The 19,922-nt window shown below is 37.8% G+C and overlaps 2 protein-coding genes and 1 pseudogene across 6 annotated transcripts; 1 reads left to right on the forward strand and 2 right to left on the reverse strand.

The window, feature by feature from the left end:
* Positions 1-5,225: 5,225 nt before the first annotated feature.
* Positions 5,226-7,803, forward strand: LOC103961845 (protein LATERAL ROOT PRIMORDIUM 1). Its single transcript, XM_009374471.3, has 4 exons — positions 5,226-5,857; positions 5,985-6,053; positions 6,177-6,485; positions 6,892-7,803. Exons 1-3 carry the CDS (start codon positions 5,305-5,307, stop codon positions 6,470-6,472), a joined length of 918 nt encoding a protein of 305 aa, XP_009372746.1. The 5' UTR covers positions 5,226-5,304; the 3' UTR covers positions 6,473-6,485; positions 6,892-7,803.
* A 108-nt stretch (positions 7,804-7,911) lies between these two features.
* Positions 7,912-11,181, reverse strand: LOC103961846 (annotated as a pseudogene).
* A 676-nt stretch (positions 11,182-11,857) lies between these two features.
* LOC103961848 (transcription termination factor MTERF15, mitochondrial-like) lies at positions 11,858-13,807 on the reverse strand. Of its 5 annotated transcripts, none has more exons than XM_048570208.1 (2): positions 12,297-13,807; positions 11,858-11,886 (listed from the first exon to the last, which is right to left on the reverse strand). In XM_048570208.1, exon 1 carries the CDS (start codon positions 13,490-13,492, stop codon positions 12,302-12,304), a length of 1,191 nt encoding a protein of 396 aa, XP_048426165.1. In that variant the 5' UTR covers positions 13,493-13,807; the 3' UTR covers positions 11,858-11,886; positions 12,297-12,301. The 5 variants fall into 5 exon arrangements, with proteins under 5 accessions (XP_048426165.1, XP_009372758.2, XP_048426162.1 ...); XM_009374483.3 differs by having other exon boundaries at positions 11,885-12,012; XM_048570205.1 differs by having other exon boundaries at positions 11,885-12,102.
* Between the last annotated feature and the right edge of the window lie 6,115 nt (positions 13,808-19,922).

Raw genomic sequence — 19,922 nt, forward strand, 5'->3', positions numbered from 1 at the left:
GTGGAGGCGCAGGTAAGCGTTATTTAACCTTTGCATTAAATAGTGATTAGAGGTGCTTAGAGAGCTCATAACTTGCACCCCTGGTGTTAGTGCTCCCGCCTAAAGTAGGGCACAGTCCTTCACGTGTCGTTCACCTCTCGCACCATACGCTCAGCTTGGATCCAAGTTAGGTGCACAGTCCTGTCGTACAGACCACTATAGGTGGTTCCGACTCGTAGGTGACCCGCGATTATTCGCACAGCCTTCACGTGATCGTAGCACTAGAGCGTTTATATGTATTACACCCAGGCTTGTCGTACAGACCACTATAGGTGGTTCCGACTCGTGGGCAGGTTTAGTTATTGAGATTGAGATTTGAGCTCTAGATTCAGCCGTACAGGTCACTTTAGGTGACTCCGGCTGCCAGTGATATGTTATTGATGTGATTTATACCTGAGCACTTGCATATTATTATGAGGCTTTAAGATTGGCATACCCTTGAGCATGATTGGCATATTTATACATACGTATATATGTTCATTTTCTGGGAAGTATACAGGTTTTACGGCGATGGGTTAGAATGTATTTTACTAAATGGTTTTCAAAGAGCTTTGTTTTTGCCTACTCACGCTTTTGTTTTGCGCTCCTCCAGGTTCTAGTAGCTTAGCGGGTTCGGTGGTTTTCCAAGAGGGCGCCTCGGCATTTCTGACAGACACTCACCAGTGTAGGGTCACCTTCGGGTGTACTATTGTCGTATCATTTTCTTTGGACTGCTGTAGTCTTTATGCTCTGAATTCAGTGTCTCACTTACGCTAGCACTTATCTTATCACATTGTGTTTGCTAGTTTTTAAATTATTCGTACTTTTATATTACTTCTTTTAGCTTCCGCACTGTGCACATGGCTACATCACTTCCACGTGACGGCCATCATGCCCTGATCTCGGTCGGGGTATGTCAACGAAAATCTAATTTCTCTTAAATTATATATATTTTTTGTACATTTTTGTAGCCTGTTAGTTTTTTTTTTTTAAATAGAATTTTGTCTTATCAACTTAAATAATTAATCCAGTTCCAAATTATAGCTTTTTTCTTCTTCCACAAGCAAAAGGTCTTAAAAAAAACTCAACAATCCAATTTTTTACAAAAAAGCTGTGTGTTTTAATGTCTCATCAGTTTTGTGTAAATCTACCACGTCATAACATTGCTTTTTTCGTGACTGAAATGTCTTTGTGTCTTTCCAGCCTTCGAAATAGTCGGCTTCATGGCAAAGTCAACAGATGGTCCTGTTTAAAAAATAAAATAAAAAGGCTTTTGTGTGGGATTATTTATGCTATCAAGCATAATAGAGATTGTGCATAATGACCTAAAAGTGAGAAAACCATTTGAATAAATCACGCGGCCGATAGTTATTATTAAAGCTTAACTAAATAATCATTGTTCCATTTCAAGGCCTCCTACAATGATTTGTGTGAGTCTGATTTTTACATATAAGAACTAGGCACATTGAGAGCTCGTTTGAAAAGTTCCTTTCAATAACTAAAAATATTTTTAGGTAAAATATTTTTGAGTTTAAAAAATACTTCAAGTATTTTTCCATAATTAACTTGCATTTTTATCAAATATTGATTTTAAAAATATCTTTTTTAAAAGTGTTTCCATCATTAAAAACATTTTCTAAACGAGCTATAAATTTAATATATTTTTCTAATTGAGACAATAATCTATTGAAAACAATCAAGATTACAGTCAAGATCTTGGAGGCGGACATCATGAATTAAGTTGGGGGATCCTCCATCCAAACTACATAAGAACAACAAGATAAAGTAAACTTCGCTAACCGATGAGCCACTGCACTACACAAACATGAAATATGCGATATCTTCACCTCGTGTAATTGAGTTTAATGTATTGGTTATTCTATTGCAAAATTTATACTCATGGTTTATTTTTAGAAAACTGGTATTAGCACTTAAAATTTTCATTATGCACTCCTCATCAGTGTATTTTTATTTTAATTATATAAAGTTTAGAGTGCAAGAATAAGATTTTACAGTGCCAATAATGATTCCGTATTTTGAATACAATAAATGACCAACTTTTTTTAGAGAAAGAAAATAAAAACGTTGTTAGAATAGCCAATTTATTCGACCCAAGGTGGTTCAAATTCATATAGAAAACTTATATCTACTCCATTATTGGCTAATCTATTTCTCATTGATTGAGCTGGATTTGAACTCATGAGTTCAGTTGGACTTAATAATTATAATTACTCTTATAGAACTCAAAATTTTCAATTCACTTTACACCGAACTTAATTTTGCGTCACACTCTGAAAAGGCCTACCTATCTAACATTTAAGGAAAAAAAAAAAAGAAAGAAAATGTTTGGTTTGTGAAATAAGAATTTGGAGAATACTTAGTGGATGATGGAAGATAAAGAATAATATTTGGCTACTCAAATAATGAGTAGGACTGTATAGAGTTCCTACTTAAAATTATTCGTTGTTGATTCATAGAACTTCGTGTTTGTGATCATAATCGTTTATATTATATTATAAATTCCTTAAAAAAGATCGTCTCTGCAAAATCAATTAAAATCAAGATCGTTTAGTTATCGACCTGTGTAAAAACAGATGAACAGAATTAATAAAAGCATTACAAACCGTCTATATATGTTCTTCAATAAATTGACTAAATGATCTTAGTTTTAATTCATTTTTGTCTATGCAAAGTGATCCATATAAAGTGATTCCTAATATCAACGATTATAATTATAAGTATAAAATTCTATGATTCGAATACAAAATTTTGAGTAAGAGTTCTTACTCATTCTTAAATAGCCAAACATTGTTCATAATGCCTAGCTTAGAAGATAAAATGGTAAAAATAAGAACTCATAAATGCACCACCATTCTTAAAGAGCCAAAGTTCTATGATTCAAATACAAAATTTTGGGTAAGAATTCTTACTTATTCTTAAATAGCCAAATATTGCACAATAATTACCGGTTTATATTAAGACAAACAGTCTTATAATGCACCACCAAGCCATCAAATAATTTTACCAAAAATGAAAAGAAAAATTGCTTTTATTATAGCCCATCATTATCAACCTAGCCAAAGTGTCAATCTCTGCCTAAGCTACCTACCACCCTAGTGCATAGACCCCTACAAATCTAACTTCACCTATGTAGGCTAGGATAGGTCGGTCCACACCCCTACTGCCTAACCCACTCAGCCTCCTCCTATAAAATAATAAAAATAGCTATTTTACACATAAAAGTAAGCAATTTTTTTTTCCAAAAGGATTTGAAAATAAAGTAATACATTGAAAATATAGGATGATATTTATCCACACATATTTTTAATTTGTACACACAAATGAGTTAAAGAAGATTATATGACAAAAATTAATAGAGTATGTAGGAAATAAAAATGAAATAGCAATGTCCAAAATTTGACATAATAATAATTCAACTTATATATGATGTTTCATTTTATATCATTGACCACTTAACACTACAGTATAATGATATTCATCTTCACTTACAAGTGAAATGTCTTATATTCGATTATCGTCAAATGCAAATTGAGACCATATTATTGCTAGTTTATTGTGAGGTTTAGTCTAATATCCTACTCCTTAATGAAGAAAATATCATTTGTTCAACCAAAAAAAATTGCAAAGCATTTTAATGTAAAATCCAAAATATAATAATAAGTTGTTAAGTTGAGATAATAGCGATAACGTAGATGGCAATTCATGCCGAACTTAAAAGATTAATTTTCTAATAAATCTTGGCAACACTTGGATTTAAAGAAAATAACTCGTATTAGGAGATAGAATATTATTGTAACAAAACTCAAAAGTAAAATGCAACACTTGGATTTAAAGAAAATAACTCGTATTATTAGGAGATAGAATATTATTGTAACAAAACTCAAAAGTAAAATGTAAAAAGGTTGAAAAGGAAAATAGGTGGCAGTAGTAACTGCAGAGTGTGGGCTGCGCATAATGCGCACTACATCAGAAACAGCACAGCCCCACCAAAACGCGCTGCAGCTGACCTTAAAACTGAAACCCAGATATTTTTCGGATCTTAAAAAGCAGAGTCTAAAGATCAAATAATTTAAATTGTTAAAATTTGATCAAAAGATTATAAATAGAAATTTTTTTAAAAGTTATAATAATTGTAATTGTTAAATTAAATTTCAACAATTCTGATTATTTGATGATTAACTCTGTTTTTTAAGAGATGAGAAGGATCTGGGTTGCATAAAACTAACTAAGCAGAGTAGAAATATGGATTAATTAATGTCATTTATTAGCTTTCTCTTTCCTTCTACTGTTTCCGGTTGCCCTTTTATTTGCTTGCTAATTTGGTTAATTATTCAGGTTTTTAGTATGATATTGTATCAAACGTTTTATTAAATTAATATAATTTAATTTTTAAACCTAATTCAGTTAAGAATAGCCCGAGTTGCAATGAACGCACCCCTAGTATCTTCCTACTCTAGGAGACCACACAATAATTCTTTTATTTCTAACTATTTAATTTATATGCAAGATTAAAGTAGGATTTTGAGATGGGAAAGTATTTTTATTTCTCATACAAAGCACAGATTGAAATATATTATACGATTTTTTTTTATGAGAATATAAATGATTTATTGATATATATGTTAAACTATGTTTTGCCGTTAATGACGAATGACCTTTTACAGGTTAGGAAATAAGCAGTTTTTTTTAATGACCTAAGTTAAGATTATCTAACCACACTAATTCTGCAAATTCAAATCCTTAAGTTATTTGGAGAAAATCATAGTAATATTATACTATAAATAATACTTAGTTATTCATTAGTGAGCGACAAAGATCCTCTCCGGATCTCACTGTACAAAGCCTAAAGATTAGGCAATCCAGACAACTTAAGATTGAATCCGACAGTCCTTATTAACTCATTGTGCTAACTTACTTCACATAAACCAAGGGCTTCGATCTCTCTTAACACAAATGAATGGCCCGGATTCTCTGGTCCTTAAACTTCAGACACTAAGGTCCGGACATGATCCAAATTTACTAGTAAGAACTTTATATACTCACTTTCTGATTTAACCCAATAAAAAAATGATGTGTTTTTTTTTTTTGGTAAACCTGAGAAAAATTAATTAACACATCCATTATTATTTAAAACAATAAAAATCATAATGACATACTATTTGAAGTGGGAGTTCATAGCCTGTTGCAGAAGCAGAGTCTTGAAAGCTCCATCCATTTCTCCGTCTCCCCCTCCCATTGGAAATCAAATCAAAATCCTATGAAACCATGTTGGGACTCAGAGATATCCTCCTCATTGCCCCAACTCCAACTTCCTTGCACCACCAACAACATCAACCCATTTCCTCCGACCACCACACAGCCCTCCCTCTGCCTTCCTCCGCCGCTCTCGGCGTCGGCCTTGGAATCTTCCCTCTTCTCACCGCCACCCCACACGCACCAACAGCCGAGGGCAACTCTGACACTTCCCACTACTGGGGACTCAGGAAATACCAAGACCCCAACTCTTCGAAGCAGGACATGCTCAACTTTGGAAACCAAAACCATGGTGGCGCTCAGCAGCATGAACAGGTTGTGGACTGTCATGGCAATAATGACAGAGACGGCGCCGGTGGTGGCAAGAGCTCCAATATGAAGGCTTGCAAGGACTGCGGAAACAGGGCAAAGAAGGGGTGTGAGTACAGGAGGTGCAGGACTTGCTGCAGAGGACGCGGCTATCACTGCTCTACTCACGTGAAGAGCACGTGGGTACCGGCGTCCAGGCGGCGTGAGCGTCAGAATATGGTCACAGTTGCTGTTCCTGGCGTTGGCGGCGGAGAAGGTTCTGAAAAATCACATTTTGTATTCAGTGATTAGGAAAAATTACAATAAATTATAAATCTTCTTTTAATCTAAAAAATTATTTTAAAAAATTTAGAAATTAAATCATAAACATGGTTTGCCTGCAGGTTCTTCTGGATCTTCTTCTGTTGCCAAAAGACCAAGAGTTTCTGTGCCATCACAGAATGCAAGTACAGGTTCTACTCGCCAAGCTCCGCTTTTTCCTTTTCTTTTTCTTAAATTATTGATTAAAATTGTTTGAACTTTTGTTCTGTTGAACTGAGAGGCAAAGGCAAAATTGGTTTTGTGTTGATTTGCAGATGCAAATGTCAAACGCTCGTTGCCGGATAAGGTTCGTGCCCCTGCAGTTTTCCGGTGCCACAGAGTCACCGCGATCAGTAACGGCGAAGCTGAGTTAGCGTATCAGGCGACGGTGAAAATAAGCGGCCATGTATTCAGGGGATTGCTGTATGATCATGGGGTTGATGAGAACAACACATTACCGTGTATTTCACAACCGAATTTGGAAAGTGATACAAACCAAAGAAATGCAGACTCCGCTTCTACTCCAACTGTTCCTCCATCAAACAATGCCTGTCCAACCTCAACCAGCTGAAGATTATTTAGAGGTATGGCCAATCTGTCCCGGAAGATTAAAACTTTCTTCGTGAGTTTACGGATTATTTCTTGCGTGTTCCTGCTTTCGTACCTAACCTGCATGTATCATGAATGTCGAATCGATTTAGAACTGAGAGATAGAACTTTAGAATGCCAAGATCTTAGATGATGAAACTCCCAATTCCAAGCCAACAGTTATGGCAGGTTTACACCATTATCTTTCTACCTCGAAACTTTTTGGCTATGTCTTGCTAAAATTAGAGTGAAGCTTCATATGCAAGTCCGATTTGTTGTTGTGCAAGATCTGATTATACTACAATCAACGCTATTAATTTAATACTCTCCGACGAAGCTTATGCGTTTACCTTTCGTGCTTAACTATTGGCATAGTAATTATTTGAATATTTGGTTTTACAGACATTGCAGAACCCGTGTGTGCTGCTCCTTGATGCTTGAAAAGCCCCCCCCCAGCTGCATCCTTAGTTTTGCTACAATTAAGTATAAATACAGAAGGCACACGCCGTAGAGATGTGAGCAAATACCCGGCAGTCCCTTTTCCGGCTGTTAGAACTTTGTTAGTGTTGATAGCTTCCATGTAATTACCTCCAGAAAAAAAGAGTAGAATGTAAACAAGACGCCATTTTGATTCCATGAAAGTGTTGGGACAAGATAGATGCTAGAATGTTGCATGATGTGGCGATCGATGAGTGTGAATCTTTCTGTGAGCAGAATGCAATGCGGTGCATATGTCCAATGTGGCAGAAAAACTTGCCCGCAGCGTATGCAACATTATTTCTATATCTCCTCATATGATTGATTGGTTGACACGCGAAGAGAAAGAGACATTGTTGCATACAACTCGCTGCACTGAAGTTCCCCAGCCCCTATCGACATGAAGAACAAAACAAGGAATTAAAGGAAGATAATGGATCACACCCACCAATGTGGGTTGCAAAAAAAAAAAAGCATGTTATTCCTTTGTGTACACTGATGTGGGAACTTGATGGCAACTCTCAGTGAAACCGGGTGCCTGAGTCCTAAAGCCTTGACCGTAATTGTGTGTGCGGAGGTATGCTCGAAGAACAAGAAAAAGAATTCCGGCCATGGATGGCTCGATAACTGGTGATGTACGGCGGCCTATCTGCGTAAGATTATACGCCAAGTTCAACTTAGGCCGGTGTGAGAGTCAATTCATAACCCTAACTGCAAGATACTGATACAACCACAAAGAGCAGGGGGCGGAGTAGAATCATATCGAATGTATTTGGAGTATCGAATCTCACTTGTTGAATCATATCGAATAAGCAACGAAGAATTCGAATTAGACCAGTTCGTTATTGAATTTCATTCAAGACCTAACAAAATTTTATTACTCTACTGTATACATGCATGTGTGTTTTGAATGAATACTAAGTTTAAATTACTATTACACACAAGTAGCAAATTTATATAATAATATAAAATTACATATTAAGTTATCGTTAACCAGATTATCAAATTCGGATTGTATTCAGATTCTGAACATCGGACTGCCGGTGATGAATTTAACAAATGGAAACAGGGGTTACCTAAAAGAAACTACCAGCCAGCACAAGAGAGCGAGGGGGGCTGCGAAGCCAACGATGTTGATACCCCTCATATACGCCACTGCAGCAGCTTTAAGGGCGTTCCTGTTCCAGCGAACACTCAAGAATGTAGGGACAGTTGCCTGATTTCTGCAATGATGACCCTCCATAAGCTACACATCGTTGAGGCAATCAATAATCGTCTTGGAATCACTTTCTCCATTGACATGGCTTAAGTTTGAATCCACAGCCAACTTTAGACCCTCCCTGAAAAGCTTCCGCCTTTACTTCGGCAGAGGAGTGAGAAGGAGCTACCACTTCTCCACCAAGAAGAGATCACATACAATTATGCATAATGATGACAATCCCAGACGCAAGAGAAGATTTATTCCAAGCACTGTCGGCACTAATATTAGTGAAAAGACTCGTGGGGGGCCGACCAACGAACCAAAACAGGTCAGTCTCCGCATGCACAAAAAGCTCCATGAATTTATGCTAAAGATTTCACATAGGGAGCTATGGCATTTCTCCAGCACTCCCACTGTATTAGTGCGACAATCATTGAATACCGCATGGTTCCTCTTTTCCATATCTCCCAGAAAATCACCCCAAGTTGACTTGAAAGTGCATCTTCGTAGATGTTGTAGGGTTGAAGTCCTTCATCAGCTTAAAAAACCAAGCATCCAATAAGTGACATGATCGGAGTTGGGTTTGTATGGAAGAGCACATGAGAGGGCCTTCCACGTATAATTGGTAACCTTCGGAGGGACCTTGATCTTCCATAACAACTTCGACACCGTACTGTCCATTTGGTGTGAAATGTAGGCAGGGACTATGGCAGTCCTGAAAGTGAGTGTCTGTTTGGTGAATTGAAGAATCACGCTAATAAATGTGGCGTTGAATGTCTATTCTCCTCCACATATTCCAGAAAAAATCACCAATAATTAAGTGCCTGCAATAACATCAGCAAAATTGTTTTCAGGGACTAATTTTTTTCTCGTGGCTTGAGACATTGAACAACAATTTAAGTAAAATTGACCCATGACCTCTCTTGCTCTCGAGATTAGAAATTCTGCAGGGGATTTGTGAATAGATTATATCAAACTCTAATGGAAGCCCGAAATCTGTGCATTCCACAAAATCAACTTTCAAGTTTCCAAGGCTAACCAAAGTGAAGAAAGCACGTATAAATCTACCCAAAAGCTAGGCCAAAATGAATCTACTTCTAGCATAATTTTAGTAAGATGTTGGATACAAACTAAACCTTACTTTAAGGAAAAATTCGACATATCACGATCAAGCATCCTGGATATCGACCTTCCCTTGATACACGTTCAACAATTGAGGTACTTTGCCAAGATATCTGTTCACAAACGTCTCCAAGAACTGCTTCTCCGCAGGTATCACCACTGAACCCAAATTGAAGTTCTCATTTATCAAACCTTTCAACAACAAAACTTTAACAACCGAACACCTCGGGATAAGTCTCCTCTCCAAACTCAAGTTCATGATCACAGGGTACTTGGCAATCATTCCTGACGACCATCCCATCTTGTTCACTAAAAAATCCATCGTTTGCATTAGCTTCTGCTCCGACATAATCATACAAGATGGGACACCGCTTAAAAGCAGAGAGAACATCGTCCTCAGACCAACCCCATTTCTTATAAGCTTCGCAACTTCTATTCCACACCAACTTATTGTTACCACACAATGTATCTAGTGCATTTGCGAAGGTTGTATTTTCACATTGATTCCCATTTCCTTAACTTCCCCCACAAGTTTACCAAGTTTTTCAGGATTTAGCATCAAAACAGAAGTGCAGTGAGTTAGCAAGAAAGCAATACATGTTTGGGGCATACCTAGTTCCCTCAAAAGCCCGACATTCCGCACCAATTGCTTGCGGTGGCCTTCGACAAAAATCCACGAGGAGCGCTTGATTACTGTAACAACATTTTTCTCAGAAAGCAGCATACTCCTGAGAAAATCATAAGTGGGCCTAATCCGGTTTCGCAAGCTCATTACCAAGAGGTTTGGTTTACGAGCCAGAGCTTTTGCAAGATCCTCCCTTGAAATTCCCAGAGAGCTGAAAAACTCAATCTTGGGCAGAAGGATTTTCTGAGGATCTAGTTGAAGAATTTTTGGGGCTGACCTGAAAACCTTCGAGATTTGGGTCTCAGAGAGTCCATGGTTTCTCAGAAGGGCCAAAACAGAGTCTGCATTTTCTGGAGATCGCAACTTGAAGATCTTGGATGCTGAAACTGCACCTTCTGGGGACAACCCACATGAGTTTATGAGGTAATTGACTGTGAAATGGTGTTGGGTTTCTGAGATTTTTGATGTGAACGGTCTGTAAAGCAGATTTGGAAGAGAAAAGTTTGAGGGGTTGGGATCGACAGAGACAAATCTTTTGGGTTTGGATGCAAATGTGTAAGAAAATAGTGACGAAGCCAACCTGAGGTGCTTGAAATTGGAGAACAGTACCATGTTAGATGTTGAAGATGAACAATTTCTGGCTTCTGACGGCAGAACCAAAGGGACCAAAACCCTCGCGGGTTCTAGGTGTAGGGTTTTTCTAGCGCTTTCATTACGGCTGTCTATCTATTCCTAACAACGTCTCACTGTTCTCCGCACATTATAAAATCTCTCATGCTTAAGATGGATAGATAGATACTATTATAGGGTCTCGTTTGACAAACCGTATTAGATACGGATATACTATTTAGTATGAATTCTATGTTTGGTGTCGTTTGATTAAATAAGAATCGGATAAACTAATTTGATCCTATATCGCGCGACACGCAATTAAAAATTTAATTATAGTTCGACCTCTTAATCTGAGATATCATCAAAAGTTTGATGATATAGTTAGTATGCCGATTAATTAGTCATTACTATCATATGTACGAATTAGTATGTCCGATTGAAATAGTTAGTATTGCCTGACATATCAAACGAGACTCATAGTACGTTAAAAATATGGGTGTATATTGTCACTTATGCACACCCATGTTTACTTTTTGTCTTTTGATTCTCTTTTGATTTATTCAATCTAATAACCAATAATATATGTAAGCTTTAGCTTAGTCAAGTTGGCTGAAGTAGTCTGCTCCCTCCTTTGCATTCAAGTTCAAATACTCATTCCCGTCGTTTAAATTAATTTACTGTCGACAATCGCTTGTATAGAGAAATGGAGTCAGCACCTTCACCCCCACCCCCAACACCCCCCACCCCACAACCCCCCACCCCCCACCCCCCCCCCCCCCCCCCCCCCCCACACGAGATCAAACCCTCATCACCATTCACCACCATGATTGTTAGGGAAAAAGGTACAAATGCAAGTCAATATTTCTCTGCAAAACTAATTAGTAAAAACATTTTCAACAGTATTACATAAAAATTACTAAACACTATTACACTGCATCCCTCCTTAAGCGTTTACCTTGGTTGCTTGCTTGTTGGCATACTAATTGCTTGGATAATTGGTTCAAACAGACACTGCAGAAACCAACAAGCTTAGTTGAGCTAAAATTAGTACAAATACAGAAGGCACACGGTCCAGACTCCAGACGTGCGCAAATACCCGGCAGTCCCTTTTCCAGCCGTTATAACGCCTTCCGTGTTGATAGCTTCAGGTAAAAAGAAGGGGGTAGTTTTTAGTGTAAACTGGGAATTGTTGTTAGTAGGCAGTCAGTCTTTTTCCAAATCCCTTGAGATCAGAAAATCTCCATGGGCCTTGTAAATAGGTTCACCCAAAGATTAAAGTTCCAAAAAACACCATCCATTACATGATTACATCCCCGCCAGAACTGGGTTTTTTGCCACCTGAACTCTGAAGATCCCAGTTCTAAAAGCATTGCAGATACCGCGTCGCCATTAAGAATAACACGAGAAAATGATTACAAAGCAGCCATACACATTGTCAGGAGTTCCTATTAGTAACGGAGCAGGGGATAAAGGAGTGACAGCCATTCTATCATATAATTTGGAAAATGGACAAAAATTAGTTTCTCCACTCCTCACCCAAAACAGACAACATTGCACCCTAATAAAAGCAAGACATCTGCACATTGACACAATCAACTTTCGAGGCTAACCAAATTCAGGGACAACAAACAGAAAGAGATTGACAACACTACAAAGAAAGCATTTATTGATCTAACTCAAAACAGTGAGGCCATGAATTTACTTCCTACAAAATTTTAGTAAGACGTTGAATACAAATTAAACCTTACTTGAAGGACAAATTCAACGTACCAAGATCATGCATCCTGGATGTCCACCTTTCCTTGGTACACACTCAACAATCGAGGTACTTCGCCAAGATATCTCTTCACAAACATCTCCAAGAACTGCTTATCTGTAGGTTTCAGCACCGAACCCAAATTCAAGTTGTCGTTCATCAAACCTTTCAACAACAAAACTTTAACTACCGAACACCTTGGGATAAGTCTCCTCTCCAAACTCAAACCGAGGACCACCGGGCATTTGGCAATCATTTCTGAGGACCATCCCATCTTGTTCACTAAAAGATCCATTGCTTGCATTAGCTTCCGCTCAGACACCATCATACACTGCGGATTCTTCTTGAACGCAGAGAGAACATCGACATCAGACCAACCCCACCTTTTAAAAGCTTCACGACATCTATTCCATACCAACCTATTCTTACCACATAGTGCACACAGTGCATTCACTGAAGTCGTTTTTTCCAGATTGAATCCCATTTCCTTAATCTCAGCCACAAGTTGACCAAGTTGTTCAGGAAGCACCATCAAAACGGGAGTGCAATATGTGAGCACTAAGGAGATACCTCGTGGCGTCATACCTGATTCTCTCAAAAGCTCAATATTTGGTATCACATTCTTGAATCGAGTTTCCAGGAAAATCTGCGAGTAGCGCTTGAAAAGAGCAACGACATTTTTCTCTGAAAGGATACTCCTAAGGACATCATAAGTGGGTATAATCCTGTTTGCCAAACTGATAGCCAGAAGATGTGGATTATAAGCCAGAATTTTTGCAAGGTCCACCCTCGAAACCCCGAGAGAAATGAAAAACTCAAGCTTTGGCAAAAGGATTTTCTCCGGATCGGCGGAAAGAACCTGCGGACGTGACCTAACGACCCTTGATATCTGCGTTTGAGATAGTCCATGGTTTCTGAAAAGGGCCAAAACAGATTCTGCCTTTTTTGGAGATTCCAGCTTCACCCTTTTGGATACTGAAATTGCACCTTCTGGGGACAACCCACATGTGTTTATGAGGTAATTGACTTTGAAATCCTGGTGGGTTTCTGAGATTTCTGAGGTGAAGGGTCTGCAAAGCAACTGATTTGGAAGACAAAGTTTCGAGGGTTTTGGATCAGCAAGAACAAATCTTTTAGGTTTGGATGCAAATGCACAAGAAAATACTGAACCAACCAATCGGAGGGTCTTCAAATTGTAGAGTTGCATCATGTTGAAGGTTGACGATGAACAATTTCAGTTGGAGAAATTAAAACCTAGAATTTCGAAGGACATAGATAAACGACATGAGCTTGGATAAGTTTTCTTACTTCAGCAGACGGCAAATCTCCACCTCAGTACTGCTATCCATGGCGATAGGAAAATTTCTGCAGAAAAGGAACTCTTGAATCATTCTTCGTAGTTACAAATCAAGGCAAAGAAATTACAGCCCAAAGCAGAGATTTAAATTTCATGCTTCAAAAGGTCGAGGGTTTTAATTTTTAGGGGAAAAGGGGAGAACCGCATTGGACCAAATTTTGATTTGCCGATATCCGACCCAAAAACCAATTTGAAATTCATTTCCCAAAAGAAAAAAAAAAAAAATTGAAATCCCCACCCTATCAAGTTTGAGCCGTTGGATTAATTAAATGGAACTTTTAACAAAAAAACTCCCGTATTGTTCACTTTAACGAAAAACTATATTTTTACACTAAAAAATTAATCCTGGTATTATTCACTTTACCCTTTATTTTGTCACTATCGTTAAAACTCAAAGTTTTTAAGTTTTTTTTCATTAGTTTTCCTTTAATTTTAAATGGTAAACTTGGGTACATTTGGCTTAGGAGTTTTTATTTTACTTTATTTTAGAAAAAAGTACGATATTTATTGATATAATTGAATGCGTATGTATAAAAATGGAGGATAAGATGCAAATAACTGAGCCTCGATAAAAACTTTACCTTGGAAGGCTTTATAAAATTTTAAATTTAAAGAGATTTAAGCAAAATAAAAATGAAATAGATGACAAAAATTTAGGTGAAATGAATTACAAACGTACTACATGAGCATAACAAGGATGTGTAAGAGAGATAAGTAAATGACTAAGTTTCTCTTTCTGCACAATCTCGTTTTTTGTAGTATTCAAATTGAATAACTAAAAGATATATTAAGATGTATTGAATAACATCTTACCCTTGTCCAATATTGAGGAGGAGTTTTACGGCATGAGTACATGTTGTCATGTCATACGTTCTTTCAAGACTCACGTAAGAGAGATCTTTGCATTTGGTCCCATCAAAATGGGTAAATGCCTAATGCAAGTGGTCAAGTAACGTGACACGAACGATCATACACAAGAATTTCTCCGTATGAAGAGTATATTAAGCTTTATGTCAAGATAAATATTTGATCCCATTCTCTTCCACGTGCTTGGCTAAGTATAGCCACAAGCGAGGGGAATATAATGCCTTGTATTGCAATTTATTGTATCCTTGGCCTCTCCACCTTATTGCCAATGTACCTTGCATCACCATGAGGTTAGAGCCGTTGTGCTTCCACCCCCAGAGACACCACGGTCGACACCAAAGAGAGCGCAAATTTTATACAACATGAAAGAAATGGAAAGAAAATAATGACCAGAAAGGCTTCCTGCTAGTAAGCATTGTCATTTCCACTTCAAACGAAAAACTTCGAGCATCAAAGTACGAAAGCTTCGCAAGTATTGGTTTCGTCAAACAACATAGGTTGAAGATGGATCCAATTCGAATACTTTGTACGAATACTTGAGTTTTCTGCTGAAATCATTCATCTGTACTCTGTAGCATGCCAACAACTCAACTTCGCACCCACTTCTTGTCGTCGTCTTTTCAGCCCATCTGAAAGAATGTGATAAGAAATCAAAGAAACTGATTAATGTAGCAAAGGTTTTACAAGGATTTCTCAAAAGATGAAAATTCAAAACAATGTTGATGGATTCATTGTCATAATATAATTGGTTGATTTTTTTTTTTTTTTTTTTTTTAAGATTCCAACCAATTTTATTAGGGTAAATCTGAGTTTGTCTACCCTCAAATTTCGTGGTTTTCAACATTTGGTACATGAAGTTTTTTTCGTCTCAGAGTCATACCTAAAGTGTTAATTTTGGAACAGTCTCATACATTCGTCAGTCTGGCTGTTAAGTCTCCCGTTAACTGATGATGTGGCGCCCATGTGGACAATGATTAGGCGCCACGTGTCATTAAGGATCCAAGTAGAAATTAAAAATTCAAATAAAAAAAAAAAAAAAACACCTGTGACAAGCCCCAACCTCGATATCCCCAAATATCAGGATAGGCACGTGCTGATCGACATCCGAGGGTGACGAAGCCAATTTAAACATGCATATGACTAACATAGGCGCCCATATGGACAATGACTAGGCACCACGTGTCATTAAGAGTCCACGTAGGAATTAAAAATTCAAAATCAAAAAAAAAAAAAAAAAAAAAAAACACCTGTGACACGCCCCAACCCCGATATCCCCAAATATCAGGGTAGGCAAGTGCTGACCGACACCCGAGGGTGACAGAGCCATTTTAAACACGCATATGACTAACATAGGTAATTAGAATAGATTAAACCAAAGCAAAATTGTGTTCAAAGCATACAACTAAACAAGAATAATGTAAAAGAACTACTATAGAAAGGTACGAACCAAGGAATAAGACTCTCACAGAAGCGGCTCGAAGATGCCTAAGTGGGAATGTCCTGACGCCAGGATCGTGTGCCTCGAATCTAACTCCTGAGGGGACGCGAAAACAGAAAAGGTGAGTGGACCAAAGTTTATAACACTAATACTAGTAATACGAAAACTAGTTTATTTCAGAACATACTAACCCCCTGTTTTGAAAACATATATAATCCCATATAGTAGGTTTTATGAAAACCCTAGCATGCCGTGAAAAACATTTATAAACATCTGTAAATCATATATGTGAAGTACTCAACTAGAGGTATCATAGTCGTACGAAGACAGTACATGTCCATCACCCGAAGGTGAAGCTGTATAACCTATCTATCACCCAAAGGTGAAGCTAAATAACATGTCCATCACTAGTAGGTGAAGCTGAATCAAATAGCATAACATCTACACAGACACTAGCGGTAGCTAGTGAAGCTGTCGACACCGCTTTCAGCAGTGAAGCTGGGGGTATATAATATATCATATCTCACTCCTCCATCATCTGTATCTTATGGCCATAGACATCTATACCCGTAGTTTGCGGATGTGTTGTATCAAAACCAGAGCTCACCAAACTCAAAGTGTCATCTCATGAATCCATAATATAAATCATAATTGAAAGCCATAGAATTCATATATGTAAATCCATAATTCATCACCTTTAATGGAATGTAGTTCGATAAGTAATAACCTTCGTAAAAGTAATTTAAATAATTCTTAATTTTTCTTAAATCATAAATATTGAAATCTATGAAGGCATAATATAAATCATATTCAAATCATAAAATAGGCCATGCATGCTAGGTAAATATTTATAAAAATGTATAGGTTAAGAAAGGGTCCACTCACAAGTTTTTCATTGCCCGAAAGTTGCTCGAACTATTGAGAATAACATCGCTTCCCGCCAACTCGCCTAAACACAAATAGAGACATTTTAGTAAAACTATACCTAAACGATAGAATATGGGAAAACATATGGTGTATTTGAATTCGGCACGTCGGAAAACCTAAAGAGGGACCTCTGATTTTTCCTCCACGCGCCGCCACACGCATGGCAGCCGAATTCCCCAACTTGTTGGAAAATCGAACAACTTCAAAAATTCCCAAATTTTATAAGAATGATGATCTCGATGAGTGGAGCAACTTTCATACCTGTGACTAAGGTCAATTTGGTCGGAAAAAACCTCAAATCCACCATGAACCGTCGGAAACCCCAAAATGGGTGAACTCTGATTTGTCGAATTCGCAACTCCGCCACCCCCAAACTTGTTTGGCCTTTGATCCAGATCTCAAGGGGAGTCAATTAATGATGGTGGTCGACGGTCGTGCTTGCAGAAACAGTGGAATTCCGCTGATCTTCCCATGATGCCGCCGGTGGTATACCCATGAAACCAAGACTAAATTCTATCGATTAATGTATGAAAATGGAAGAGGGGAGGTCGTGAATTGGTTTCTAGGGGTGGAGGGAAGAAATTTGTCTGAAAATCAACGAAAAACCGTCAGAAAGCTCGTGGAAATCCGACTAAACCGGGTCGGGTCGCACGGGTCAATGGAGGGTCCGGTTTTCCCCTCCTTCTTTCTTCCCTCCTTTCCCTCCTTTCTTCTCTCCCCTATTCGTCACTCTCTTCTCTCTCATCTCCTGATTGGCCTTTACCTTTCCCATTTTGTCTCTTATCTTTCCATCACAGCCGATCATTTCTCATTTCCTTTAATCTGGGCCATGCACGTGGCTTTCTAGATTTTGCTCCAAAAATCTAGAGTCTTCTAGAAAATATTTAAATGACTATTTTGTCCCTATTTTTACTCGCTCATAACTTCTTTGTTATAACTCCAAATCATGTTTTGTTTACGCTCACATGTTCGTAGTGACGAGTACTATAAGGATACGCCAAAAAAACAGATCTTATGTGACACGACAAGCTGGTCAACCAAAGTCAACGTATTTACCTCGAAGAACATTTTTGTAAATTCACATTTTAAAATTATAAAAACTATAATTTTGGGGGAAGGCTGTTACAACCTGTCTTCTACCTCCATTATCTCCTCTGCAACTCGTACCCTCCATTCTCTCCTTTGCAACCCCTACTCATCTCCCTCCATTCTCTCTTCTGCAACCCGCACCACCCTCCCTCGTCTCCTCTAATCACAATTTGCATTTGAAAAAACTAATTAAACTGAAGAATTCACAAACCAATTTAACAATTTCAGAATTCAAAATCGCCAATTTCAATGAAATCCATATGAACAAAAAACTTCAAAAATATAAACTTTGATCTTGAACTAATCCCAATCAACTTTGCTCATTGAAAACACCACCGATCCCAATTTTCTCAATGTTTTAAGATAATAGAATATAGAAGCAAGGAAGAATCTAATCAAAATTTCAATCGGATCGAATTGAATCGATTTTGATTAACAGAATCAATAATGGAAGGAAATATATGTACTTTTTCCTTGCATTTGCTTTCTCGAGAATTGGGAGCGCGTTGAGCATAGACGAGGAGATCTCGGGTCTGCCAAACTATGTTGGCGGGGGTTCTGGGCTTGGACTTGAACAACCCCTTCATCTTGTTGTTGTTGGCTGCGACGAGGCAGTTTATCCTGCTGATGGTGGTTTTGGTGGTTTCGTTGTCGATGTCACTGCGACGGTTGCGGTGATGGCTGAGAGAGCTGAGGCAGGCTATGGATCATAGGAGATAAGGGAGGGTGGTGCGAGTTGTAGAGGAAAGAATGGAGAGAGGATGGGTGGGGGTTGTAGAGGAGAGAATTGAGGGTACGGGTTGCAGAGAAGAGAATGGAGGGAGGGAGGGGGTTGGGGGGAGGTAGAAGACGGGTGGGGATTTTTTTTTTTTAAAATTTTTAATTTCCACGTGGACCGCCACGTCATCAGTTAACGAGAGACTTAACAGCCAAACTAACGGATGTATGAGACTGTCCCAAAATTAACACTTTAGGTATGACTCTGGGACGAAAAAAATTTCATGTACCAAATGTTAAAAACTACAAAACTAGAGGGTAGTAAACTGAGATTTACCCATTTTATTATTATCTTGACTTGATGTGCAGTGTTCTCCGCGCACTAAAAAATCTCTCATGCTTAAGGTGGATAGTTAGTATTATAGGGTTTCGCTTAGCAAACCGCCAGATATACTATTTAGTACAAATCAAGTGTTGGTGCTGTCTAATTAAATAAGAATCGAAGAAACTAATCTGCTCCTACCTATTTTATGCCGCTCAACAAGTAATTAAAAATTTAAATAGTCCGACCTCTTCATCTGAGATAGCATCAAATGTTTGATAATATAGTCAGTATGCCGATTAATTAGTCATTACTATCAGATGTACAAATTCGTATGTCTGACTGAAACAATCAATACTAGGCTGACGTACCAAACGAGGCTCGTAGATGTATAGTACATTAAAAATATGGGCGTATATTGTCATTTAGCACCATCAGTTTAGTGATATTTATTTTTACTTGTAAGTGAGAGGTCTTAAATTTACCTCTAGTGGAAGACGATTTCCATACCATTTTATTATGATCGGCACATTTGTGTTGCTTCTCTCAAGTACCCACCCCCTTGAAGTAAATATATTCTTATGAAAAAAAATATGGACGTGAATTATTCGGCCCTTTGCCTTGAAAAATGCATCGAAAATTTTAGCTATAAAGTACAAAAATACAAAATTAAGACATCTAATTTGTACATGTAATAAAATGACTTCGTACAATCTAGTTTCTTCTTACGCACACCCATGTTTACTTTTTATCTTTTAATTCTCCTTTGATTTATTAATCTAATAACCAACAATATATGTAGACCTTAGCTTAGCCAAGTTAGCTAGAATAGTTTGCTCTTCCTGTAGTTTAAATTAATTCACCATCGACAATCGCTTGTATAGAAAATGGAGTCACCACCTTCATCCCCGATCAAACCCTCA

Source organism: the organism of the source record quoted next, unplaced genomic scaffold (genome assembly GCF_019419815.1).
Source record: "Pyrus x bretschneideri cultivar Hongxiangsu unplaced genomic scaffold, Pyrus_bretschneideri_v1 Contig52, whole genome shotgun sequence".
Classification (NCBI taxonomy): domain Eukaryota; kingdom Viridiplantae; phylum Streptophyta; class Magnoliopsida; order Rosales; family Rosaceae; genus Pyrus; species Pyrus x bretschneideri.

Excerpts from the sequence above, each read along its gene's own strand:
- LOC103961845 (XM_009374471.3), top strand. The coding sequence starts at position 5,305 with ATGTTGGGACTCAGAGATATCCTCCTCATTGCCCCAACTCCAACTTCC. Across the intron at positions 5,858-5,984 it reads TGGCGTTGGCGGCGGAGAAG|GTTCTTCTGGATCTTCTTCT; the intron begins GTTCTGAAAAAT and ends GTTTGCCTGCAG. Across the intron at positions 6,054-6,176 it reads ATCACAGAATGCAAGTACAG|ATGCAAATGTCAAACGCTCG; the intron begins GTTCTACTCGCC and ends GTTGATTTGCAG.
- LOC103961848 (XM_048570208.1), bottom strand. The coding sequence starts at position 13,492 with ATGATGCAACTCTACAATTTGAAGACCCTCCGATTGGTTGGTTCAGTA.